Below are 26,514 nucleotides of genomic sequence, written 5' to 3'. Positions count from 1 at the left end.
TGGGAATTTCGGGAGGTATCTCTTGAGGAATTTTGGTAGAAGTCCCCGAAAGAGTTTCCGATGGATTACATACAAAAAATCTATTAAAAAATCACAAAAATAGGGGAGTAACCTTTGAAAGAACTGTGAAAGAAATCTTTAGAAAAAATCCGGAAATACTAGAAGAATTCGGGGAAAACCTAAAAGAAATACTAGGGTAGTTCCAAGAAACATTTAAAGAAAAATATCCGAAATCCTGAAAAAAAATCCTGGATAAATTCCTGAAAAAATATGAGTTTTTCAGATTAAGAATAATCGAAATCTGGATGTGTCGCCCTCTCAGAATGATTGAATTTTTTTTCTATTATGTAGGGGAGACTGAGGAGACTTGATCCCTGGGGAGACTTGATCCCCCCATATTTTCAAGCGCATCGGAACCGATTCAGGCCCGTTTATGTAAAGCGATTTAAACAATTATTATACAATAAACTTATCATGTCCAAATCAAAGTTTAAATTTTATTTTTGTTTCAAAAAGAAAAAAGTAAAATATTAAGACAATAATCAAAATATGCGGTAATCAGTTTCATTAGATTTGACGCATACATACTATTACACTTCTAATACGAGTTATTAGAAATAGTGAATGCAATTCATAAGTTAAACTTATACATTACATTTATTGTGTGTTATGCTTTATATTACATTCTCAGATGAGCTTCATTAGAAAAACGAAATGGCAAAAATGTATAACATTTTCTAATACATTTATTAAGGAAATTTCTTTTCGTGTATGAGGGGTTATGAAGGGTTAACATTGCATTTGCAGTGCCCATGTTTGAGCAAAACTTTATTTGCTTGGCGCAGATCAGCAATCTCATGTTTACATCATCTTCTTGCTACCAACAATCCATTGTTTTAGGTCACCGGTGGTGTTACAATACCGAATCCAGCTAAATTTGTTTTTCTCCAAAAAGGTGTGAAGTGAATACAATGTATAGGTAGGTACGAATGTGCTATTTTGGCACGGCGGCAGTAATATTGACAACACTTTCGTGCGCAGCAGTGATGTTGGTGGCCATGAAGTGATTCATGGTCCGGTAAAGTGGTTGAATGCGGCTTACAGAAATGGCACATAGTTCACTAACCAGATGGAACAGTACAATGCTTAATGTTGTTTATTGATGGATGATACGTGCTGTGGTTGATTCACTTCCTAAAACTATAATTGCAATCAATTCGAAACGTGTTTTCTACATCGCACGGTAAGAAGCAAGGTGTAGTAGACTTGAAGTTCTTAAAACTAGGGTAGTTTAGTAGATCTGAAATATTTCAAAAGTATCTTGGAGTGGTTATGAAGATTTCAAGAGCTTCAGATATTCTGGTGGATTGTCTAACGTTAGGTAAACCAGTTTCTGCTGTAGATTACAAGAACTGATTTCCAGGACAGTTTGGACGACCCAGAATATTCCAAAAAAGTTGAAGTCTATTCAACGTTACTCTTTTTAAGGAATGTGACTACTGTTACGAGTGTATATCTGAAGTTCTGCTCTGAACTTCTGTTCTTCAGTAGATGAGCTGGTCTGAAATATCCCAAAAGAACTTTTGAATTATTCGTACAATTCCAAGGGGATCATGATGTATGGTGTTACATTACACAGCATAAATATTTACGGTAACAGCTGTAGATGTCAAGGACTACACTCTTTGGAACCAGCATGAAAAGTTACGATCAACACTGATAAGTCTTAAAAATTCAATGCCAATTTGCACGAATTTTCCAATTGCTCCAAGTAAACGTAGATCACCGCAATATAACAATTAGCTACCGCTCACCACCGCCTTAGTTCTCACGTTGCCCGTGATACAGCACGTGCCCGTGTGAATTTTAATGACCGATCGAGCGGAGTAACTGGTTAGCTGCCCTGGTAGTCAACAGCCGGCGATTAAACAAACAGGAAACTCAGCACACGGCAGAATGATAATTACGGGAAGGTAGAATTGCACTCTCTTCGTGATTCCCCGTTTGCCCTCATTGTTTGTGGTTTACGAGAATTGCACTGAACGACGACAACCTTCGTCGTCGGTGTTGCCTAACACAGCTAATTACCTGTTTGATTTGGCTTAATGGAATGCTTCCGATTTTCGTTTCAGATGACGATTGCCATCTCGATAGACGAAAGGCAACAGAATGGAAGCTCTACGAACGGGTCTGTTCCGGAAGGTGCCGTCAACAATGGGTTCGTCCTGGACGATACGGCCTCCAAGAAGCCTTCGAACGGAACGGAGGTCGTGCACCACTATGGACCTCATCACGGACACGATCATCACTACCACCTGCATCACCATCACATCCGGGAGAAGCCGGGCCATGATTACACGGACGACGTGATCACGGTGCACGGTGTCCAGGCTCATCACAAAACCAACTACCTGGAGACCATGACACACCTGCTGAAGGGTAACATCGGCACCGGGTGTTACGCGATGGGCGATGCCTTCAAAAATGGCGGTTTGCTACTGGCAACCGTACTGACCGTGTTCATAGGGTTCGTGTGCGTGCACTGTCAGCACGTGCTGCTGAACTGTGCCACCAAAGTTCACATGGACCAACAGAGCAAGGGTCGCCCGCCGGACTTTGCCGAAACGGTCGGGCTGTGCTTCCAGAAGGGCCCGCCCCGGTTCCGGAGGTTAGCCAAACCGATGAAACTGGCTGTGAATATCTTTATCTGTGTTACGCAGCTAGGGTTCTGCTGCATCTACTTCGTTTTCATCAGCTCGAATTTCAAGCAGGTAGCAGCGGAAGTTCACATCGCAGTTAACGATACCATCTAATACCTCGTATTTCCTTTGCAGATCTTCGACCGTTACGACCTCGTCCTGGACGTCCACTACCACATGGCACTGTTGTTGATCCCCATCATCCTGACGTCGATCATCACCAAACTAAAATTCCTCTCTTACTGCTCGATGATGGCCAACGTGTTCATGTCGCTCGGTATCGGCATTACGTTCTACTACGCCCTGCAAGATGTGCCGTCGATTTCCGAACGACGGTTCGTCGGAAATCTCAACCAGCTGCCGCTGTTCTTCGGCACGGCAGTATTTGCCTTCGAAGGCATCGCATTGGTACTTCCGCTGCAGAATGAGATGAAGAAGCCACACGACTTCCGGAAGGCCTGCGGAGTCCTGAACACCGGCATGGTGTTCATCGTGTCACTGTTCACCTGCTTCGGGTTCGCCGGCTACCTGAAGTGGGGCGAGGACGTTCAGGGAAGCCTGACGCTCAATCTGCCAGATAACGAAATGTAAGTTTGTTAGGTCTATCTTAGAGGAGGTTCTCTTAACATCTCCCATCTTTCAGGTTGGCCGAGAGTGTCAAAGTCATGATCGCAACTGGTGTCCTCCTGGGCTTCGCCCTTCAGTTTTTCGTCGCGATCATCATCATGTGGCCTCCGGTGCAGTGCCGGCTGAACATTACCAAGCACAAAACTTTCGCGGAGATCTGTTTCCGCGTTTTGATCGTTCTAGTCACTTGTAAGTTTGAATCACCTGGACTCCGTACCGCCTTGTTCTCACCATTTCACTTCTTCCAGTTGTCATCGCCGAGTGCGTGCCCAGCTTGAGCCTGTTCATCTCGTTGATCGGAGCCCTGTGCTCGACGGCGCTGGCGTTGGTGTTTCCACCGATTATTGAAATGATCGTGGCCTTCAGCGAACCCAACTGTAAGCCCAGTAAGTTGATGATCGTGAAAAACGTTTTCATCTTGATCTTGGCACTGTTGGGATTCTTCACCGGGAGCTACGAGAGCCTCACAAAGATCGTGCAGGAGTTGTTGATGTAGATAGTTGTTTTATAGTCGATAAGTGTACTGACGGGTAATAGTGTAAGGATTGTTTTAGTTTATGTGAAAGAATGCGCTGTGCAATAAAGTTAATCTCGATTGTTACAAATGATAACTTATTTGATTACTGTAGAATCCATGTCTAGACTTTCTGAGGAAAAGGGAGTATACTGAAGCCCCCGGAAACCTCCTGAAATCCATTAACACGTATTGAAACCTATCTAAACCCGCTCTTAAGTCTCCGTTAGGTTGTCCAACCCCTCTGTAGAAGCACCCTGAATCTCCCAGAAGCCCCATGGAACTCCGTCCGGATGCTAAGGTACTTTGTTGTCCCCCAAAGTTTCTCATCGGTGACCTTCTCCTCATCGTTAGCCCCAGTCCCCATCTGTCCTACGAAAGGCGGCCAAGGACTTGGATCGTGACTCGGAAAAAGCCCCTCGATGATCCCCTCCAATATCTCTGGAGACTGCTCTGCAGGAGCCATCATATTTCTTGTGTTGGCCTTCACGATCCTGTAGGCATTAGCCCACGCATTTGCAATGGACTCTGACAGGGACCCCCAAAGCAGACCTTTGTGCTTGCTCTTATTTCAGTCTTCAGCGCGACTCTAGCAGCGTTGAACACCACCCGCCGTTCGTTTCGCTCTTCCTCAGATCGTGCTCGCTGCATCCACTGCCTAGCCCGTAGGCAGGCGCGGCGCAGGACCGCAATAGTTTAAGCCCACCAGTAAACCGATGGCCTCTAATTTATAGGACGGGTTTGCCTAGGCATGGTCGCACGCGAGAGCACCGCTACCAGCTCGTTTCCGTCTAAACCGAGTAGGATTCGCTCTCAGCGGAGCGCCTCCCTAAATACCTTGTCGTTGAAGTATGGTGTCTTCCATCTATGAGGGCTTGGCCATGGCCTAGCCACCTCTTCCTCTACCTGCTGCTGATGTAATCGATACCCTCCAGTTCGAACTTCTTGCTAGGCCAGGACTACAAAAAGTAACGTCGATAAGCGATTCCGCTCCGTTCGGACATTGACCAGATCGACATCTAGCATAGCCGGTTCCTCTAGCAAGATCTGACTCCGCTGGTTCGTAAAACGGCTCCCCCATTTCACGGCCCAGGTATTGAAGTCACCCGCTACTACCACCGGTCGCTTCGACCTGTCAGCACGGTCGTCAAACAGTTCAGCATCTGCGTAAACTGCTTGCTCGACCACCGCGGATGTGCATAACAGCTCGTTTACTTTAGCGTACACGAAGTCCATATCGTCACCATTTTTCCGAACCCATCCACGACCCAATTTGCGTTACCAGCGGGTACTCGGTATGGGTCCACTATGATGGCGATATCCGTCTACACTCAGAAACTACCTGATAAAGTAGTTGCTGTGCTGCGTCATAGTGGTTCAGGTTCAACTGTGTTATCTGTACTGTGATTTATCAGCTGTGGCTCTTCTAAAGTCCGAGTTGGGCACACAGCTTGCTCTTGTCGGGACTTAGCAGTCCCATGACTTGTGCCCTGGTTCAAGACACCTCAAGCCCCTGTGGCTAGTGCAGGGTCAGTTGGCATACTGACCAGCACACTTTAAGCTTCCCTAGGTCATCGGGCTTATATGCGTCTGCCACAGGTAGCTGTACCAAGGCAACCTGTGTCTCTGCCAGGTCCTTCCGTAGCGGAGTGGCTGTGGTGGCAACCTGAACCTTGCACTATTGCTGCAATGCCGTGACGAGCTCTTCCGCGTCAGTGATTTCATCTAGGTTCCTCACGTTCAGAGTCGCGTCCGCTGTAAGAGCCCTCACCTCGATACCCTCGCTAAGGACCTCCTCCGCCAAACATTTGTAGACGGCACCCTTACGCTTCATTTCGCGCTTGACCTCGAGGATCATTTCACCTATACGAGTACGTCTAATACTGCGCACGTCGGCTCCCATATCCACGTCGCTCCTGATTGCCTTCAAGACTTCCGAGTGCGAAGACTTTTCAGTCTTGATGGCGAGCGCGTCACTCTTCCTGCGCTTGGCACCACCTCCTACGCCTCTTAGGTTCGATGTCCCTAATCCCCTGCTTATCCTTTGCCGTCTTCTTTCTCTTCATTCGATCTGGTCCAGTTGGCATCCTACCCCTGACCCACCCTCCTTTTAATCCAGGTCGGACCGGCCTTTTCAGGCTCACCCTTCCCAGTTTTCCGGAATGCCTAGCTGGAATCCTACTTACCGAATTGACTGCCGATTTTTGTGGTTAACAACCGCCTAGCCTTGTGAGCGCCGCTTGGTAGCTCCTCACCTGACAGCTGCCTCAGACGCATCTGCGAATGCTTGCCAAAAGCAATCGCTTCCACCGCACTTTTTGGGCTACCTGCGAAAGCGAAGACCTTCGTCTGGGTCAAGCCCCCGAACTACTGTCGCTGCTGTGAGCGCCGGGGTAACTCCTAACCTGACGGCAGCCGCACACGCTTCTGCGATTGCTTGTCGTAAGCAATCGCGTCAGGCATATTCTTCGGACTCCGCGCCAATGCGAAGGGTTCTGACTGGGTAGAGTTCAGCACCTTCAGCTTCACTGGGCCTTGTTGCTGCCGCAGTTGCCATGAGCTTATCATGGTCATGCCTGGCCGCCATCGTTGACTCGACGACGCTTAGTCAATCATGGATTCTTCCTGGCAGAAACCCTTCTCTGTTCTGGTTGTTGGCCCTCATCAATCACGCTATATTCATGACCTCTCTCGACACGCTAGACGGGAAGGAAATGTAGATCCCTAAAGTCTTCTGAAGCTTATCTGAAACCCACCTGAGACTTCCAGAAATTTCTTGCAAAACCCGTGAAACCTACGGAAACCACCCTGAAACCTATCTGAAGCCAGCGAATTCCGGTAAAAATTACAAGGCTTTCTTTCAAAACAATGCGCATCAAAGTTTCTTACAAAATTCGATAATCACAAACTTACTGCAGGTGTCGTATCGCATCCAAACTCTCGACAGTTCCGGTAACGAAAATGAACAGCGCTAACAGTAATATACAAATGTTCTTAACCCAAACAAACACACTTATGGCACTGGTGGATTTGGTCACTCCTGGCGTTTCCGCAGGGCATTCGCCCTCGGCCAGACCCAAGATCAGCTCCAGCACCGGTGGAAACACCAAGGCCAAGGACGTCGAACACAACGCCCCAATCAGTGAGATCAACGCTCCGACATTGAGAATACTTTCTGCGATGGCAACTGAAATGTATGGAAACATGATTAGCGCAGCTGCTAGTTTACGGATCTTCGTCAACTCACAAGTAACCAGAACCATGAACGTCCTGAAGGTCAAATCAACCAACACTGGATGATTTCTACCGAATCCGACTTTTTTCACCACCGACGGTAACATAATCTGGATCGCGATAAAGAACTGCAAAGCGTACCCAAGCAGGATTCCAAAAGAAACCATAACCTTAACACTCTGTGCCAGAATTTCATCGTGCGGGATGTTCAACGTCAGGCTGCTCTTGACATCGTCGCCCCATTTGAGATACCCTACGAAACCCAACCCGGTGAATATGAACGTGACCACGGCCATTCCCACGTTGAGCACCCCGAGCGGCCGTCCAAAGTCTTCCGGATGTTTCATGGCGTTCTGCAGCGGCAGGACCAGGGCGATACCTTCGAATGCGAATATGGCCGTCCCGAAGTAGAGCGGAAGCTGGTGCCAGCTGGAGAAGTAGTTACGCTCGCTGATCGGCGGGAGATCCTGAACGGCGTAGTAGGCCGTGATGCAGATACCGAGGATCATGCACGCGTTGGCAAGCGTCATGCACCAGGCCAGGTATTTGAAGTTACGGATCAACGAGGGCAGCAGGATCGGCACCAGGATGATGAGCATGTGCAACCGGATGTCCAGATGGATTCCGTAGAAGTCGTAGATCTGGAAGAATCGATATTGTTAGGTTCAATGGTATCGAACACCCCTAATACACTAAAACCCCCCATATACGCTCGTGGAGTATTCGTGGACATAGGTACTAAATGTTGCGATTTCGAAAGTATTTCTCAAATTGCTCGTCTAAAGGAGCACTTCCTCCAACACTGTTACAGTTGACTCTCTACATCTCGAATTGAAGGGACCATCGAGATAGGGAGAGATCGAACTCAAGAATCAATTTGTAATGCACACTAGATTGAAAAATCGTCCGTAACTAGGAAAACCGTCAACAAACAGATGTCACTTCATTTTACCAGAATGTTTTGCACCTAAGAAACGAGATCTAGCAACCTGTAAAAACGGGCATATCGATATATGGAGAGAAAATCTTGAACAAAAACGAACGAGATCGCATCGAGATAGAGAGATATCGAAATAGGGAGATATCGACATGTAGAAAGGTAAAATATATTCAGATTGAAGGGACCGACCAAACCATCGAGATAGGGAGAGATATCGAGATGTAGAACATCGACATGTGGAAAGTCGACTGTAATACGTTTAGTGGTTCTCCAATTTGTGTAGAGGGCCACTTAAGTTTTTGAAGAATCAAAAATTGTAGGAGGATAGAAATGTACATATTTTTCGGATTGCGGGTCTTATGGAGCACTATCAACAGCTGCGAACGCTAGTATATAAATCTTCCTGCTGTGATTCCTTCTGGGCAAGGATGGGAACACTCACTTGCAAAGAGTTACACTCACTTGTAGTTTTCTCAGCTCAGAAGCGTGTAATCAAGAAATGATGGATAGACGACTTTTGCCTTGTGGTTTGGTCTAAAACTTTTCCGAATAGAGTAGGGGTCGCACACACATACCAAAGTCGTGAGGGAGCTGCGAAGGCAACTCTCCACGAGATGAATGTAAATTACACTCACCTCGTGGAGAGTCGCTTTCACAGCCCTGTCACGACTTTTGAGATGCGTGCGCGACCACTACTCTATTCGGCAAAGTTTTAGACCAAACCACAAGGCAAAAGTCGTCCATACATTGTTACTTGATTGCATGCTTCTGAGCTGAGAAAATAGCAAGTGAGTGTAATTCTTTGCAAGTGAGGAATTTTCGCTATAGGAATTTTCGCTGGTACTGCTCCAGGAATACAGTTCCTGATAGAATCCACAAGGAAGTTTTGCAGAGATTCCTCAGGCAAGTACCTGGAGGATTCTCAACAGCAATTACTGGAGAAACCCCAGTTGAAAATGTTTAATCCAAAGCAATCCCAGTAAGAGTTTCTAGAGAAATTTTAGTAAAAAAATCTGCGATACTCTAAGACAAACCCTAAGAGGAATCCTTGAAGAAAACTCCGACGGAATCGCAAGAGGAATTTCTATAGAAATCCTTAGAGATATCTTTGGAGGAATCACAGGAAGGATGTCAAAGTATACTTGCAGAAACCTCTGAACTACTGAAATTGTTTAGACTTTAGAAAAATCTCACCCGGTATTTTTTTGAGAAATTCTAAGAGGATTTCTCCAAAGCTTTCTCTTGGATTGCCTGATGGGATTCACTAGAAACTCCTGTTGTGATTGCTGGAAAAAAAACTTTCAAGGATCCTGTCCAATTTGTCTACTTGAAGTTTCTCCAGGAAATCCTCCAGTGATTTCTCAAAGGATACTTTCAGATATTTAGATATTTTTCTAAGGATTCCTCCAAGAATTCCTCTTGAAATTCCTCCATACATTTCTGCAAGTATTCACCCAAAAATTTATGCATTATCACTAGAAATTTTTTGCTGGTATTCTTACTGCAATTCGTGCTGCAATTTTTCTCCACAAATGTAGTATTCATGCTGGGAATGATCTTGATCTTATTTTAGGAAATACTGCAGGGATTGGTTCAGGTCTGCTGCTAGGATTCCTAAAGATATTTCTGGCAGGAATCCCAAGTAACAATTAGCACTATAATTCGCCACTATATACGGCCAATACAGAGCATGCCAGTGTAGAACTGGCACTTTATTAGCACGCAAGGTGAATAATAGTGCCACTTGGTCCTCCATGATTTTTCTGGCTCTCTTATGCAACACCTGCAGGGATTCTTCCAAGAATTCGTGGAGGACTCTCAAGAGTAATAACTGAAGGTATTCCTCCAATGGGGAATCCTGGATGAATCCAGGAGGAATCCTATTTAGGAGGAATCTTCGAAGGTACCCCGCCAGGTATCCCTAGAGGATTTCCAAGAGACATTGCTGCAGAAAACTTTTGAGAAATCATCTTGAAATTTCTTCTTGAATGTCTGCTAGAAATTCGAGATTTCTCACTCATTTCCAGATGATATTTTAGCAGTTACATCTCTTAGGAGTTCTTTAGGAATTCCTGGAGGATGTGCAGCAGGAATCGCTTAAGGAATCCCAGTAAGACTTCTTGGAGGATGTTCACTGTCCACCATTAATGCCAGCAACATTCCAGAAGTAGATGCAACAGAAATTCTCAAAGAAATCTGAAGAGGAATTCCAGTAAAAATACGAAGAGAAATTCATAGAATGATCTGTAGTTTCTGAAAGAATCCCTAAAAAAATGTTGGATGAATTTCTGGAGGAATCCATAGAGAAGTTACAGCAGAGACTGCTGGACGAATTTCATCAAGAATGATTGGAGAAATCCCAGCAAGAATTTCTAGAGGTGATCCCAGAGAAATTCTTGAAAAAAATCCTAAAGGAAATCCTGGAGAAATCCTTGGGGAAATTTCTGTGGAAACCATATAAGGTTTTTTAAGGAAACCCTGCAGTAGGCATTCTTGGGGAATTTCAAGAATTTGTAAGGACATGATTTGAAAATCACATAAGAAACTTCTGCAAGTATCTCAGTGGGCATTCCTAGAGGATTTTCTGAATGAACTCTTGGAGAAATCCGCGCATAAGTGCCAAGAAGAACACTTGGCATTCATGCAGAAATCACCGGAAAAGTCCTCTTGGAATTCCTCGACTAATGCCTAAATGGCAATTTTTGCTCCAGAGATTTCTCCTCCGTCCTGTGGTTTCTCCATGGATTGTCATAGAAATTCTTTTCGTGATTTTTCCAGGTTTCTCTCTTTGAGAATTGCTAAAAAAAATCCTTAGGAATTCTTGCTGGTACTCTTGGATGATACTCAAAAAGAACTTCCTGAGAAATCCCAGCAATACTTCCTGGTGCATTCTGTCAGAAACTCTTCAATAAATACCAGCAGCATTCTTGGAGCAACCCCCACAAGAATTACAAGTGTACTACCAGCTGGAATTACTGGGTAAATTGTAAGAATATTTCTGGAGGAATCTTTGTAGGAATCTCTAAAGGAATCAGAACAGGAAAATTTGAAAAAAAAAATGTCTGGTGGAATCACAGCAGGTTTTTTGTAGAAATAGTAGCTGTAGTTACTTGGGGAATTCCAGCAATTATTTTTGGAGGAAAAGGGATTCTACAAGAACTGCATCAGGTAATTCCACCAGGAATTCATGAAATAATGAAAAGATGATCGAAATCGTCTCGTAAAATGGCTTATTGGTGTTTAAGTGTCAAATGAGTTGCCTCATCCTGACTTGTTAGTGTGTAAACGTTGACAGGTCTCCGGAAGCTAATGCTGACGAAATCAGTTTAACTTTTTCAATTCGCCGTATGGTGTTCAGGTCCACGTGTGAATGAGAAGATAAAAATCAATTCAATTCGTTTGTTTGGGTTGAATAATTGATCCTTACAAAGTTTAGTTGGTAGTGACAAGTTCGTGTCAATTCTGTCCTCTAGGACGTAAATAGTGTATGTGAAATGTTTGAGACGTAGCAATGGAGGGATGTACATCGAAATTGATGAGTTCGTTTCATGCTATTTTTCTATTGTGAAAACTTAGAAGTTTCCATAGTTCTTTTGATGCGGTCATCTTGCTGCTAGTATAGTTTGTGATCAAATAATGTGACGGGTTTTCTCTCTCTCATTCATCTTTAATGATATGCTATTTTTCAAGTAAAGCACAGTTTTCGAAAAATTTGTCGGTATCTAGAATCCTGACTACTTACTTTCCTTAATAATAAAAAGACACTGTCTTCAACCAGAGGTTGTACAGATTCACCAAAACAAGCACTAACATTAGACAACGGACAACATACATAACACCCAGTGGCCCAGTGAAGAATTTTCCGTTCGACGAAAAGTTTTCCCTGACTGGAGCGGGAATCGAACTCACACTCCGAGGCTTACGGAACGCCTAGATGGCTGACGCCTCTAGTCGCACGGCCACGAAGCTTACAATAGTACAGTATTATTAATTCAGCCGAGAAAGAGCTTGCCATATTTTCTTAAATGGCCCAAGGCTTCGTGCCAGTACATAAGGAATCAATTCCTTTGTCACACTGATATATGTTGCCCTTTACTGGCATTTACCAGATTAGCTGGTATGTCATAAAAATACAGAAAAACTTGTAGTTAGAAGACACAACAATAAAAGCAACATTCTGTGTCTTCTAACTACAAGTTTTTCTGTAATTCCTTTGTCCCATCCCACAAAAAGGATCTCGAGTGGAGTGACATTGACTTTCTAAGCAACGTCACTTCCAACGTTTTTGCTTCAAATCCATACTAATGCTGCATATTTTAGGGAGTGGCTGACGAGATGTCGCCGTTCCATTGTTTAGTTCAATTGCATTCAATGACGCTACACAGTAGGCCTGACCGCTTTATTGCTTGTAATACATTCCAAATGAACTGCACACATTAATAATGACAAGAAATATGGTGGAATTCGTCGATGCTATCGCTATCCAGGATTATTGCAATTAATGGCTGTGTATGTGTAGACTAGATTAGACAAGACAACCCATCAACCAACAATGTTGGAGGAAGTGCAAGGAGCTTCAAGGGGACCTACCCCCTGAGCCTCATTGCGACACCCTGAAACGCCCCCGAGACCTCCCGGTACCCCCTGAAAATGAGATCCCCTGAAACGCCCCTGATAGAGGTATCCCCCTTAAACCCCTTTGAACCTCCTGGAGTCCCATGGACCTTTTATGAACCTCCTGGGATCCCCCTCATAAGACCCGCTAAAATGTCCCAGTCCCCGAAATGTTCCTAAGATCACCTGAAAACCCCTGAATTGCACATTGACTAATCTTCAGACCCTCCAAAATGTCCCTTGAGTTATCGTTAGAGACTCTGAAATGCCCCTGAGACTTCTGCGCCCGAATATCTCCGTAATTAACAATGTCTGATACTGACGGTCATCTTGGTACGATCTAGGGAGACTGACGCCACTGGAAGTCGCCTCAGCATACGCCCAGAATCTCGAAGCAACAACGTAGCCAGACGAGGACGACCTCCATGATATCCCTCTAGAGAACTGCTGGAGTAAACGTCGCGTACATCGAAAGGAGTCGCAGCGTGGGCGGTTATGCTGTAGCATTGAACCCGGCAGAACGTTGAACGTTACACGCAGTATTATAAGTACGGAAGTATTTTAACGGACCAACGTGACCTTTCGATCAGGTAGAAGCAGCATTCCGATGAACACCTGAATAGTTTAGAAAACTTAAGCTTTAGGGTGGGTCAACGTTGTATGGGAAAAAATGAAAAGGATCAAATTCAAATTCAAATCAGATCAAAGTTTTTTAGATACCCTTGGACAACTATGCAAAATTTGGGCATGATTGGTTTAGTCTTCATTTTGCGTATCGCGAATGACGTTTGCATGGCATTTTACACGAGAAATCATACTTTTTCGTATTTTTCTTGAAAGTTGCTCAAAATTGACCAGTACCATATAATCGCTAATGTAAAAGTATAGCCCAGGAAATGTCAAAAATATTTGTCGAAGACCACAAAGCGATCCGATGCATGTCATTACCTGTTCTGTGGCTTAGTTGGACAGATCGAAAAAAGAGTGTAAATTTCTGTGACATATGATGTACATGATTGGAGCGAGGGATATCACGGAAGTTTACATGACATATCATGTAAAAGTCATAAAATATCATGTAAACTTCCATTATATGTCATGTAATTCAGCATGGCTCCGAGGATTTACATGCCATATAACACAAATTTACATGATACACCATGTAAACCATCATAACACTAAGTTTACATGACTAAAATGGGCGTGTAAATATCATTATTTTTATCTGTGTCTGTGTGGTTAAAGCACCGGTTTGGCGAATACGAAGTCGTGGGTTCGAATCCCAACAAAACGCGATTTTTTTCACAAATTTCATCTCTCAATTTGTCAATTAGCAACATGCCGTGCATTCTACTAATTACAAGTTAGTATACGTCAGTGTCGTGTCTGAGACAGAGAAACAAAAACTCAAGTTTTGTCAATAAATCGACACGTTTAATTCATTTGAAAGCCGCTAATCTGTCCGCTTCGAATCGTACATTCCCACAGTATTATCTCAAATCTTCTACCATCGTCTATCACATCAGAGCATTAGTGACGATTTTCGGCGGTGTGCAGCACCCAGAAGATGGCCAAAGCCGCAAGGATAGGGTGGGGGACAGGGTATGTTGCAAGAGCGATGGGCGACAACTCTGCAAAGTTGATGTTCACTATTGATTCGGATGGCACAAATAGACGTGGAGCGCAATGATCACGATGGGTGGACCAGGTGTAACGTGATCTGGTGAGCATTGGGCGTGATCGAGGATTGAGAGCGGCAGCCGTCCTATCTTAAATGTTATGTACTCAGGCAAATGTGCAAACCTAAGTTTATCATAAGGTCTAACTTATGAAATGGCCTTTAAACAATTCATAACGGCTAGAACGATTTTCATAAGGTCGGTCTATGACGCAGAATCGACTCACAGTTTGGCTTTTATACACATTTAGCAACACGATATTCTCAAGCGTCGATAGCTGCGTGGGTTGGTCACGAGCTCAGTGATCTTGATGTTCATGGATCGATTCCAGTCTGCATCATTTTGTGATTTTTCTGCTCTTTTCATAAGTTTGTCTTATGTAATTAGGTCATAATAAGCAAGTTCAATTTTCATAAGGTATTCTTATGGCCTCCATACTTTACAGTTATGGCTAAATTTCATAAGGTATTTTGATGAATTTCGGTAGTTTACTTCGCTGAGTGTATGCATGTATGTAGGGAAGTGGAACCATCTCGGTAAGGCTCCTATTTTGGACACTTTTCTGTTAAAACTCAGCCAATTGTGAACTAATTGACACAATTTTTGGAACGCGGTGAGAAACGTATCTAGCCGTTTACAAAATTTGAAGTCAATGTGTTTGGAATTGACTGAGTTATAGCGAAAAGAGCCCAAAACACCGGTCATTGCTCAAGTGGCTCGCTACCCTATGTATTGCGCTTTTCGCCATAGATTCTCGCGCAAAAATATGCAAAATCGTTTGTAGATGTTCGCCAGTACCTATATAATATCATGTTCGTGTCTACTACAATAAATGCGGAAAATACCCAGGGATTACCCGCGCAGAAGATACCGAAGCAATTAAATCCAACTGCGCACATCTATTAGCCTTTTCGCATAGCTCTGCGCGATATTTTTTCTTGCGACGGATAATATGGATATGCGATTATATCAGTAGTGCATGTCATGGCCCACGGCTTTAAGTTCCTTTTGAAGGAATTGACATTTTATGATTTTGTTCGAAGTCGGATTCGATCCCAGGACCTCTGCATATGCCTTTCATGCTTACTTTTACCATTACACCACGTTCGCTCAGAATGTATCAAACATATTTATTCAGACGGAAGATACAAACCATGCTTACGATCAGTTGAATCGACTTACTTGTTTCAAATTGTTACTGATGAATCCGAAGTACACCGTACAAAAGCCCAGCTGGGTGACGCAGATGAAAATGTTCACGGCCAATCGCATCGCGCGGCTCCACCGCTGAAATCGCACCGGTCCATGTTCGAAGCAGAGCTCTACCGTTTCCGCAAAGTCTGGATATTTGTCCGATGCGGGCAATTTCGATTTGATCTTCTTGGACGCGATCAGCTGAAATAAGAGCAATGTTAGTGGACTGTTCGATTCATATCTATTCCCAGCTGTACAATTGCTCCGGCTTGCATGAATGAAATCCTGGGAATACCACAGCTGGGCCCATCACAATCCCCGTTTGTTAACCTACCAGCAAATGTTGACTGTGAATACACGTGATTCCGAGCAGGACGGTCAGCACGGGTGACACGAGGATGCCGCCATTGTAGAACGCTTGCCCCATGGCGTACAAGCCGGGACCGACGTTACCCTTGAAAATGTGCATGATGGTTTCCAAATAGTTTGTCGGATGGTCGGAATCGATGCCGTGGCCACCGCCTCCGCCACCTCCTTCATCTGGCTGAAGCCCATTTGGTCTGAGTGTTGAACCGTTTTTGGCGCCTTCTACGTCGCTAAGCTCGAATGCTTGGTTTACTTGCCCCGTGGATGCAGCGTGCGGTTTGTTCTTTTGAACCACGGCCAAACTGCCATCAGTCTGCTGTGGTTCTGCGGTTGCGGTCATTTCCTGTCACTGTCAAAAAACTAGTTACATCCGTTACAAAGGAAGACAATGACTTAATTTGCCAAATCTAGTTTAGGCCAAACCTTTCCGAAACTGAGATTAGATACTCAACCTAGAATCAGTATTGTAAACTTCATAAATTTGACGTGAAGTGTAGCCAAAATAAAATTAAACAGCGTCTTATATTAAATTTCACACAAACTGGAAAATAACCGGCTCCCCAAATTCGTTGACCTGTCTGAATCCGCCGAAAATCAACCAATTCATTGATTTAAATTGTTTCAACAAGAAACATCTTCCTGGCTGCATTCGAGTGCTCCAACGATCATTGAAACGGAGCTGCTGCGCTGCACTGTCTCGTTCGACTTCATTCTACCAACAGATCTATATAAATAGAAAGGATGTTTGAGCGCGGAGGCGGAGGATCCAACGAAAGTAAGATCTGACCGTCCCGTCGTCGTCGCCTAATGCGCCGGTAATTCCAATTTAAAACTTTGTTGGACGACGCGAATGAATCAAACAAAACAAACGTCTCGATAAATGGTCGACCGACCGGTTGTGAGCCGGAGTTGAATGATTACGCAAATGCGCTAGGCTAGCCGTGCGGTCCGATTGGTGTTGGCTAAGGGTATGCGATATATCAAATTATTCTGTCTTTGTCTCGAAACGAAATCCTGCTGAATTCCACGGAATGAGCAAAGATTCATTGCTTCCGAGAACTCCGTGTGACTGCTCCAACGCTCCGAATGAAGACATAATCACTTGGAGACAAGATCACTAACGATCAACGATCAACGATCAATTCTGACTATACATGTCAATGTATAGTGCTCCTCCGTGATTGATCTGAACTGATACCAGTTGCACTGAGATCCAACTGAATAAGGGGCTGGGACATTCCACTTATTCTCAAAGTGCAATTTTAGCAACTCATGCATATTTTGATCAATAACGGCGCCGGCCAAGTCCTTATAGTCAGCTGGGAAGGGAAAGGAATGTTAGAGTGTACTGGTTGTTGCTACTAGAGACCGAGAGCACTCTGCGTCCCCACAACCCGCACGGACTGGGGTATTTGTTAGACGGAAAGGATGGGAGATCTGGGAGTCACCGTTGGGTCGGTGATGCGATCCATGGATAGAGTTATTTATAGTGTTCGTGATAGATTGTGTGGTGAATAAGGTGAATAAGGTAAAGCGGCACAGCACGCTTTGGTTGCATAACTTATAGGCGTTATAATACACTGTGCTGTGAGTGGAAGTTGGAAGGGAGGGAAACGACTTTTTTCAATTCGTTTCTGGTTCTAGCGATGGCTATGAACATATGAATATACATGAGTTGTATATGTAGAGAAGAGAGAGCGAGAGAAAGTGGATAGAAAGATACAAAGTAGGATGAAAAGGACGGGATTGAACCCATGACCTTCTGCATACGAATCAGAAGCGGTAGCCACTAGACCACCAAGCCCGTCTACTTGGAGACAAGATCACTAACGCGGAAGAACTCGTTACGGAACTGCCGCAACAGTGCGAGGTGCAGGTGGCCACCACAGCCGCTCGGCTAAGAAAGAGCCCGACAGGGACACAGGTACTTAGCCTTGATACCTGTGGCGGACGCAAATAATGCCGTTAAACTAAGAAAGCTCAAGGTGGGCTGGTCAGTATACCAACTGAACTTGCACAAGCCACCAGAGGTTTGCTTCAGGTGTCTGGAACCATGGCCCAAGGCATGGGACTGTAAAGGCCCTGACAGGAGCAAGCTATGCAGGCGATGCGGCGGTGAAGGCCATAATGCACAAGTCTACCCACGTGTTTGATTTGTTTGAGGAAATCCGCGAACAACAAGCACCTAACGGGAGGTCCAGGTCCAAGGGGCCCGGCCTTCAGAAGAGTCGTAGTGGACAAAGCTGGTCGATCCAGCATCTTACGCAGATGCTATACTATATGACGACCGTGTTGACTGGGAGAATAGCAGGTAACTTCAATATTTTGGCCGTGGAATGGGGAAATCGTTTTACGCTAGAAGAACTGGCTATGCTAGATGTGGTTCTGGCTGATTTCGGTACCAAAAGGTAGTCGAAAATGAGCGGAGTCGAGTAGTTACTTTTCGTTACTTTACTTTTCGTAGTCCTGCCCTAACAAGTAGTTCGAACTGGAGAGTAGACGATAGCTTCACTCACAGCGACCACCTGGCGGTTCGCTACAGTATCGACTACAACAACAGCAGGCAGCGAGTAGAAGAAGAGGCGGCTAGGGCCAAGGCCAAACCCTCGCAGGTGGAAGACATCATACTTCGACGAAGGGGTATTTAGGGAGGCGCTCCGCCGTGAGCGAAACTTATTCGGTTTAGACGGCGACGAGCTGGTAGCGGTGCTCTCACGTGCGTGTGATGCGACCATGCCTAGGCGAGTCCACCCTAGAAATGGGAGGCCACCGGCTTACTGGTGGACCGACGCGATTGCGGACCTGTGCCGCGCCTGTCTACGAGCTAGGGGGCGGATGCAGCGAGCACGACCAGAGGAAGAGCGAAACGAACGGCGGATGGTGTTCGCCGCTGTAAAAGCCGCTAAGAGCAATCAAAAAGGTCTGCTTTGAGGGTCTCTGTCAGAGTGCCAATGCGAACCCGTGGGGTGACGCCTACAGGATCGTTATGGCCTAGACGAAAGGTGTAATGGCTCCTACTGAGCAATCTCCAGAGATGTTGGAGAGGATTATCGAAGGGGCTTTTTCCGCGTCATGATCCTAGTCCTTGGCCTCCTTTCGTAGGACAGACGGAGACTGGGATTGGCGATGAGGAGAGGGTCACCGATGTGGAACTTGCGGGGATAGCAAAGTCCCTTAAATTGGGTAAGGCCCCAGGTCCGGACGGAGTTCCGAACCAGGCCTTAAAAGTAGCTATTGCAGCAGTTCCCTGGACGGTCAGGTCTGCTACGCAGAAATGCCTGGAAGGAATTTCCCCAATGGTTTGAAAACGACAGAGCCTGGTTCTATTGTCAAAGGCAGGGAAATCACCCAGAGTTCTGTGCGCATATAGACCAATATGCTTGATAGACACGATGGGCCCATATAGCCGAGGCGGTAAACGCACGGGTATTCAGCATGACCATGCTGAGGGTGACGGGTTCGATTCCCGGTCGGTCCAGGATCTTTTCGTAAAGAAAATTTCCCTGACTTCCTTGGGCATAGAGTATATTCGTGCCTGCCACACGATATACGTATGCAAAATGGTCATTGGCAGAGGAAGCTCTCAGTTAATAACTGTGGAAGTGCTCATAGAACACTAAGCTGAGAAGCAGGCTTTTGTGCCAATGAGGACGTTACGCCAAGAAGAAGAAGACACGACGGGGAAGGTGCTCGAAAAGATCATCCTCAACAGAATTTTGAGGCACACCGGTCTCTCGAGCAACCAGTTCAGCTTCAGGAGGGGGAGATCGACTGTAGAGTCTACCCTGTTCGTTACAACGAAAGCCGAGATAGCTCTCCAGCGTAAGAGGAGGGGGATTCGCTACTGTGCAGTGCAGGAGACTCTGGATGTAAGCAACGCGTTCAATAGCGAAAGATGGGCGACTTTGCCGATGCCCTCATGTGTCTGTAGATACCCGAGAACTAGTAGTGATGTGCGTAGTTCGAGTATCAGTGACACTCTCGAGTCCCTTCGAATCTCGCAGAGGTTTACAGCAAGGTGATGGTCTTCCGTGCCACGAGTGGAACGATTTTCGCGAAGTCCGTTCAGCTGCTTAGTTTCGTTGATGATATTGATATTATAGCTCGCAAATTTAAGACGATGGCGGAAACGTACATCCGACAAAAGAACGAAGTCAGGTGAATCGGATTAGTTATGATTGTGTCGAGGACAGAATACTCACTGAATTTCTATCGACGGTGATGAAATCGAGGCGGTTAAAGAATTCGTGTACTTGGGCTCACTGATGACCGCCAACAACCACACCATCACAGAAATTCAGAGACGCATTGAGGCAGGAAATCGAGCTTACTTAGGACTCCACAGAACTCTACGATCGAAAAAAGCTCGCCACCACACGAAGGTTGCTTTCAAAACGCTGATTAGACCGGTAGTCCGCTATGGCCCCGAAGCATGGACCCTTCTGCTTTGATGTGTCCACTTTAAAAGTAAATTTAATAATTCAGTAATAAATTTTGAGAACGACGTATAATCAATGGTGTAGCATTGATTATACCACAGAGAAATTCCCAAGTAACCACAGTGCTGAAGCCTTATTGCATGCAGATATACGGTGTATTTAGTGCAATCATTACTTTACATGCAAACTTAAGGTTGATTTAAAGTGGAAGTGGGCAATTATAGAGTCAAATTAAGATTATACTGGTATAATCTTGAAGCAGTCGCATAATTGCCCATTTCCACTTTAAATCAACTTTAAGTTTGCATGCAAAGTAATGATTGCTCTAAGTACACCGTATATCTGCATGCAATAAGGCTTCAGCACCGTGGTTACTTGGGTTTCCGTCATTTTCAAAATTTGTTACTGAATTAAACTTCTAGCTAACGTTAATTTAAACCATAAATGAGTAAAATAAGTTATGCGTGCATATGTTTATGTTTTTGTTGATCACCACTTCTCGATTGCTGATAAAAATTAATAAAAATTCGTTCCAAAAAGCAGTAAATAACATCTTTTACTCAACTAGGAAAACCATTTTCTTTGATCTAGAAAGGTACCTACTAGCGAGAAACTTTATCATTAGGTACCATTTTGAGATGCCTCAGTAGGTCATGGCATTCTTAACGGTTATGTACTGATAATGGTTTATGCGAGCATAATATACAATCAAACACACGGCACATTTTCTATATCATTTTCCGCAAAACATGCCAATTTTGTTTTTCAATGATGTTGATCAAATCGTCCAAAGACATGAATAAAACGTTTTAGTAGTCCCTAGCATTTTAATCAACATATAGGACGATGAAAAAGATGTCACTTGTTTACGTCCAAAACTGTTGTTTACCAATAATAGCCTACCTTGTCTTATTGTATGCCGTGTATGTGTTGTGGTAATCAAATTGTTCTAACTAGAAATCCTCTATATAGAGATGAGCGGAAGTTTTATATGACGAATCGGCAACGCTGTTTGTTTTGTTTACAACTGCTTCCAACACTTGCCGCAAAGCTAGATGTTCAAACTTTGTGCGTGACTATGTGTGGTGCAAGTTGTTTTGTTTACGATTGCTAATTAATGGTCGAGCTTTATTTTACAAAATTTTGGAAAAATAGCAGCGCAACCGAAAAAATATGAAATGCATTGCGAAGAGCAGCGCTAATCATATCAGTAGTAGTGAATCAAGCAGCAGCAATGGAAGGTATTACGAGAAGGGAAGATATAAAAGTTTCTACATGAACATGAGTACTTAATTATGCTTTCAATTAATTAATTATTATCTTTTTTACTACAATTTAATATGCCATCAATTCATCGATATCAAAAGTAAATAATTATAATTTGTTTAGTTCTGATTCCAATACCGTTCGAACGACACATTCCTACGAACAATAAACATGTTCGTTTGGCTCACACTTTGACATTTCTCTCTGCACGATTGGCTCACAATCGCCGCTTCCGCAGATCTCTATAATGAAGGATTACTAGTTCTAACCATGGATAACATTACTTTAACTCACTGTTCATCTCCCGTTTCAATTTGCCTCCGTGTATCTTATTTTCGGTGTTGATAAGATAGTTCAAATCAGTAGATGTAAAAAAAGACATGCCCTGCTTTTTAGAATGTCTTGAATTGAAACTTAGTATCTAAAAATTGGTATTCTTACGTGAGATGTTCGTAATCACGATTTGAATTTGGCACGAATCAACGTATTCGCCTTTATTCACTTTGCCACTGTTTTCTGGGCTGTTTCAGGACTCATACGTCTTCATTTATAACAATAATTGAGAATATCGACAGGAACGTAAGATAAACGCGAAAATATGGCTCAACATTTTGTGGAGAATATCTTTAAAAAATCAATTGGCAGTACGAAGCTTGTCAAGAGAGCTAGCTTTTAAAGAAATCTTTGCTAAATAATGTCTATATGAAGGGATTGAATGATAAAAAAATAATAATCGAATAATGATGTCACCATAATTCCATAACACAATCAAGACGAAAACTTGTTGAGCATATGTGATTTTTACTTTGTATGTGTTTTTGGGAAGTTCTTATGTGACATTTTTTAGAAAAATACATAAAAATTCAAATTTCAACAAATAGTAAATTGGGAATAACTCTAAAACGGATAGAAAAAACTCCATGCTGTCTTCGGCAAAGTTTTTCCTCATAAAAATTTCTATCTTTTTATGGAAATTGTTTTAAATTAGCATTAGGTTAAGATACTTCTTAACATGGGTAAAATGCAAAGTATATAAAAAATGACAAATTTTAGTAAATTCAAAAATTCAGTACCAAAAAGTTACCTGCAAAACATGTCGTTAAGAATTTTTCCCAGGAAGTTTGGATCCATATCAAGCTGTAAAAAATATAAAAATAGTGGGTATGGCCAATTTTTGTACATTAAAAAATATTTGTATGAAATCTATTACGAAAAATGGCCATTTTTCAAAAATCTCGCCGGGGCGACCTCTAAACGTCATTTTTGAAAATTGCCGTCATACAAAAGTTTGTTTCTAACACCCATAGCTATCATTTTCAGGGTGAGCCCCCAAGCTTTTTAACCATGTGCAATTTTAGGACAACCTAGTATGCATGGATTTGGTTCACTTTTGTATTGGGCTATTTCCGGCGGGACATCCGGAACCGGTTCTGGAATACTACCAGTTTAGATATGGTCTGACACTATATTCCTGCTAAGCGTTTATCAGGTTACCGAAAATGCCACTGTTTGATGTGTCGCATGAATGGGTTATGTTCAATTTCATATTTGGCCACTTTCATCGGGACCCACGGAACCGGTTCCGGAGCACTACCGGTTCAGATATGGTCTGATACTGTTTTCCCGCTAATCGTTCATCAGGTTATCGAAAATGTCGCTGTTTGATGTGTCGCACGTATGGGTTTGGTTCTCTTTTATGTTTGGCCACTTCCGGCGGTACATCCGGAACCGGTTCCGGAGCACTACCGATTCAGATATAGTCTGATACTATTTTCCTGCTAACCGTTCATAAGGTTATCGAAAATGCCGCTGTTTGTTTTGTCGCATTAATGGGTTCAATTTTATATTTGACCACTTTCATCGGGACCCCCGGAACCGGTTCCGGAATACTACCGGTTCAGATATGGTCTGATACTGTTTTCCAGCTAACCAACTATCAGGTTATCCAGAATGCCGCTGTTTGATGAATCGCACATATGGGTTTGGTTCTCTTTTATATTTGGCCACTTCCGGCGGGACATCCGGAATCGGTTCCGGATACTACCGGTTCAGATATGGTCTTATACTATTTTTCTGCTAACCGTTCATCAGGTTACAGAAAATGCCGATGTTTTATGTGTCGCAGGGATGGGTTATGTTCAATTTTCTATTGGACAACTTCCATCGGCACCCCCGGAACCGGTTCCGGAGCACTACCGGTTCAGATATAGTCTGATATTGTTTTCCTGCTAACCGTTCACTTAGTGTACGAGAAAGGCAAAAATGCCTCAAAACCATATACAGCAGAGAACCAGGAAGAAGCTTTCGGCTTCATGGTAGGCCGCGCACACGTTTGGTTTTGAAGTTGAGGATGACCTAAGGGCTCTTAACATTCAGGGTGACTGGAAGCGATTGGCCCAGAAAAGAGACCAGTGGAGGTGATTGCTTCATTTGGCGTAGTATTACCAACATATTACATCCATGGTATCACTGCTACGAGTTGTAGCCCATCAAGAATCAAGTAAGTAAGGTAATGATTCTGCTAACCTGTGGATAAATGGAAAGATTTCACCAGACCGTGCCAAGTTTTCTAATTAAAACAGTTCGAATCTCTTAAATTACTTTCGAAAATTCGGTGCAATTTTTCCAACAATAAATATTTTGGCTTCTGTTAAGTTTGCAAACAGGTTAGAAAGTCACCCTTTGGAAATAATGCGGACTCTAGATTTTTTTTTTGTAATTGGCTTCTTTAACGGTGTTGAGATAATTCGATATTCTGAATCTGCATGTCAAACTGAGCCGATATCCAAATTTTCATGAATTTTGGAGTCCGGGAACCTATTTAAAAATCAATTTGAAGTTTCTATGGGAGCGATTTGTCGAATCACCCCTCGTCGCATTTTGTACTGAGCGGAGCTGTCAAGCAGTTGCCCAGCTGTCAAAAGGTGATTTCAAAAAATCTCTTTGAAAATGATTTTAGGTACCAAAACAAAGTTCTAAAAATCATAGTGACTCAGAAAAGGTGCTCTTTCGTATAAATTCAAAAAATCAATACATTTTTCAAAATTTAAAAACCCACTTACTTAGAAGAAAGAATACCGCATACCATTAGTGTTGCCGTCGCGTCGTGTGGTGGGAACTGCATTGACGAAGAACCGGTTTTTAGGAACAGTCAAGTGCCCAGCCGATTTTTGAGTGGATGCGCATCACACGTGTTTTCTTATCCGTTCTCCTATGGAATCGTGAAAACTCGTTGTAAACAGTAGGCGCATAGATTGCGATCAGAGGAACATGTAGGTACGCTTGTCACCTCTTTAACTCATTGATAAAACGTCGAACGTGTCTTCACCGTTCATCTACCTGCCTGTATCTTCGGTGCTCACCTGCTATCAATCGGTGTCAAGAACTTATCTCCGTCAGATGTTTGACTGCGCGGCTTGAGCAGATTTATCTCAAGTTGGATTGCGACAAACAAATCGTAGACCTTGTGGACATAAATTATCGCAAGATTTGGCCTTAAACCGTTTGCAAATATTTACAGCGGTAAACACTGTCACTGCGATTAAATACCTTCTTCACAACCTTCCGTCCAGCCGAAACTGGAGAAATTGTACACTTTACGCGATTTTCCGCGTGGAAAATTTAGTAGACAAACGACGCTGCTTTCGGAGACTGCCACCGGTATCGGAACACGGACGCGACCCGATCGAAACCGCGATTGCTACACGACTGAGATTGACGATTGAGTCGAAGTGAAGCTGCTGTTCGTTCGCTCAGCTGTTGAACGTTCAAAGCGTTCAAACGAGGCACTTGACGCCTTGACTTCACCGGACCACGCTGCCACCGTGCGGCGGCGGTTGTTCATTGCATGGCGCGCGCAGAATGCATCAGCATTCAGTGGGTGGGTTCATTCATAGCTGCCCGAGAAGTGGTCGCCGCCACCGCTTGACGCGGTAAGATATCTTAATGGTAGGTTCATTCATCAAGTAAATGGACCGTTCAGTTAGTAGCCGGTTCGTCGTAAGCGTTGATAGTCTCGAGAATGTTGAAGGCGGACGACACCGGCGACGACGACGACGGGGTTGACCTTCGGCGGGAAAGTGGTTTATAGAATAAGGCATAGGGCAGCGTGTCTTTACTAGAAGACTGCAGGTGCAATGTGAGGGGTATCAATCATGCCGGATTTAGGGCTATCTTATGGTTTGTTTTTCACAATATTATACAAGTTCTGTTTGAGACGGGGTTGAAACCTCGAATTGAGTATTTTCATCTGTTTCGCAAATAAAAAACTTTTACACGCGGTAGCACGAACACTTGTTTTGGTTTTCATCTGTGATGAGGAACAAGAAATCTGTAGGGTGAGAAATCATTTAGGCAAAGGTCCAATTTCAGCCACTTTCCATTAACACACAATTGACTTCAATTATTTTGTTCCTCACCATGTTCGAAAACTTAAACTAAAACTAAAACAGAACTTGGACTTCCTTCTTAATGGTCGCATACTCTTGTCAATTTAAAGATAATATCTACAAAAATCTGTGAAAATTTTCCACAAAATCATCCAAAAACCAATCACAGATCTTCGAAGGAAAATATTTCAAATGTTTGGAAACTTGCTGCAACTTTACTTTTAGTCCTGAGCACCCATGGTGGTGCAAAGAGCAGCACTAAAAGATCTCCATCCTGGGCGATTGCTCGGCATCGCCTTGACCGCCATGAGCCTCTGAGCCTGTCTCTGCTGCGATGTCCTGCTGAGATTCATGAGATTGCATGCAGATTTTGTTCCCGTCCCTGCGTAGAGTGTGGGCGACCCACCTTCACTTTCACTCCCGAACTTCTGCTGCTATCGGCTTTTGATGACATCGACGATAGAGCTCCACGATGGAGAATCAATGGTGAGGCCATCCTGCACGAACCTATATACCGCAGACATCCACTGATGAAGACGTGCAGCCGCTGAGCG

At 43.9% G+C, this 26,514-nt stretch overlaps 2 protein-coding genes across 5 annotated transcripts; one reads left to right on the top strand and one right to left on the bottom strand.

Moving 5' to 3' along the window:
- The first annotated feature begins 900 nt into the window (after positions 1–900).
- On the top strand, positions 901–3,941 carry LOC115253665 (proton-coupled amino acid transporter-like protein CG1139). 3 transcript variants are annotated; one of them, XM_029878343.2, is made up of 5 exons: positions 901–979; positions 2,133–2,771; positions 2,835–3,286; positions 3,343–3,515; positions 3,575–3,941. In XM_029878343.2, the coding sequence occupies exons 2-5, from the start codon at positions 2,133–2,135 to the stop codon at positions 3,820–3,822; spliced, it is 1,512 nt and encodes a 503-aa protein (XP_029734203.2). In that variant the 5' UTR covers positions 901–979; the 3' UTR covers positions 3,823–3,941. The 3 variants fall into 3 exon arrangements, with proteins under 3 accessions (XP_029734203.2, XP_029734204.2, XP_062702340.1); XM_029878344.2 differs by lacking the exon at positions 901–979 and adding an exon at positions 1,053–1,243; XM_062846356.1 differs by lacking the exon at positions 901–979 and having other exon boundaries at positions 1,997–2,771.
- Positions 3,942–6,721: 2,780 nt separating this feature from the next.
- On the bottom strand, positions 6,722–25,396 carry LOC109433016 (proton-coupled amino acid transporter 1). Of its 2 annotated transcripts, none has more exons than XM_029878371.2 (5): positions 25,122–25,396; positions 15,836–16,227; positions 15,490–15,702; positions 7,088–7,715; positions 6,722–7,027 (listed from the first exon to the last, which is right to left on the bottom strand). In XM_029878371.2, exons 2-5 carry the CDS (start codon positions 16,205–16,207, stop codon positions 6,750–6,752), a joined length of 1,491 nt encoding a protein of 496 aa, XP_029734231.1. In that variant the 5' UTR covers positions 16,208–16,227; positions 25,122–25,396; the 3' UTR covers positions 6,722–6,749. The 2 variants fall into 2 exon arrangements, with proteins under 2 accessions (XP_029734231.1, XP_029734230.1); XM_029878370.2 differs by having other exon boundaries at positions 15,836–16,216; positions 25,122–25,395.
- Between the last annotated feature and the right edge of the window lie 1,118 nt (positions 25,397–26,514).

Source organism: Aedes albopictus, chromosome 1, assembly GCF_035046485.1.
Source record: "Aedes albopictus strain Foshan chromosome 1, AalbF5, whole genome shotgun sequence".
In the NCBI taxonomy this organism is placed as follows: domain Eukaryota; kingdom Metazoa; phylum Arthropoda; class Insecta; order Diptera; family Culicidae; genus Aedes; species Aedes albopictus.
Note: the sequence above shows the minus strand (reverse complement) of the source record. Positions and strands in the feature narration are given on the sequence as shown.

What these genes read in the sequence shown, in the direction of transcription:
- LOC109433016 (XM_029878371.2), bottom strand. Translation starts at nt 16,207, where the DNA reads ATGACCGCAACCGCAGAACCACAGCAGACTGATGGCAGTTTGGCCGTG. An exon ending in TCAGTAACAATTTGAAACAA is followed by an intron (nt 7,716 to 15,489) that starts GTAAGTCGATTC and finishes CGATTCTTCCAG; the next exon opens with ATCTACGACTTCTACGGAAT. An exon ending in GTTCATGGTTCTGGTTACTT is followed by an intron (nt 7,028 to 7,087) that starts GTGAGTTGACGA and finishes CATACATTTCAG; the next exon opens with TTGCCATCGCAGAAAGTATT.
- LOC115253665 (XM_062846356.1), top strand. Translation starts at nt 2,106, where the DNA reads ATGGAATGCTTCCGATTTTCGTTTCAGATGACGATTGCCATCTCGATA. An exon ending in AATCTGCCAGATAACGAAAT is followed by an intron (nt 3,287 to 3,342) that starts GTAAGTTTGTTA and finishes CCCATCTTTCAG; the next exon opens with GTTGGCCGAGAGTGTCAAAG. An exon ending in TTTGATCGTTCTAGTCACTT is followed by an intron (nt 3,516 to 3,574) that starts GTAAGTTTGAAT and finishes CACTTCTTCCAG; the next exon opens with TTGTCATCGCCGAGTGCGTG.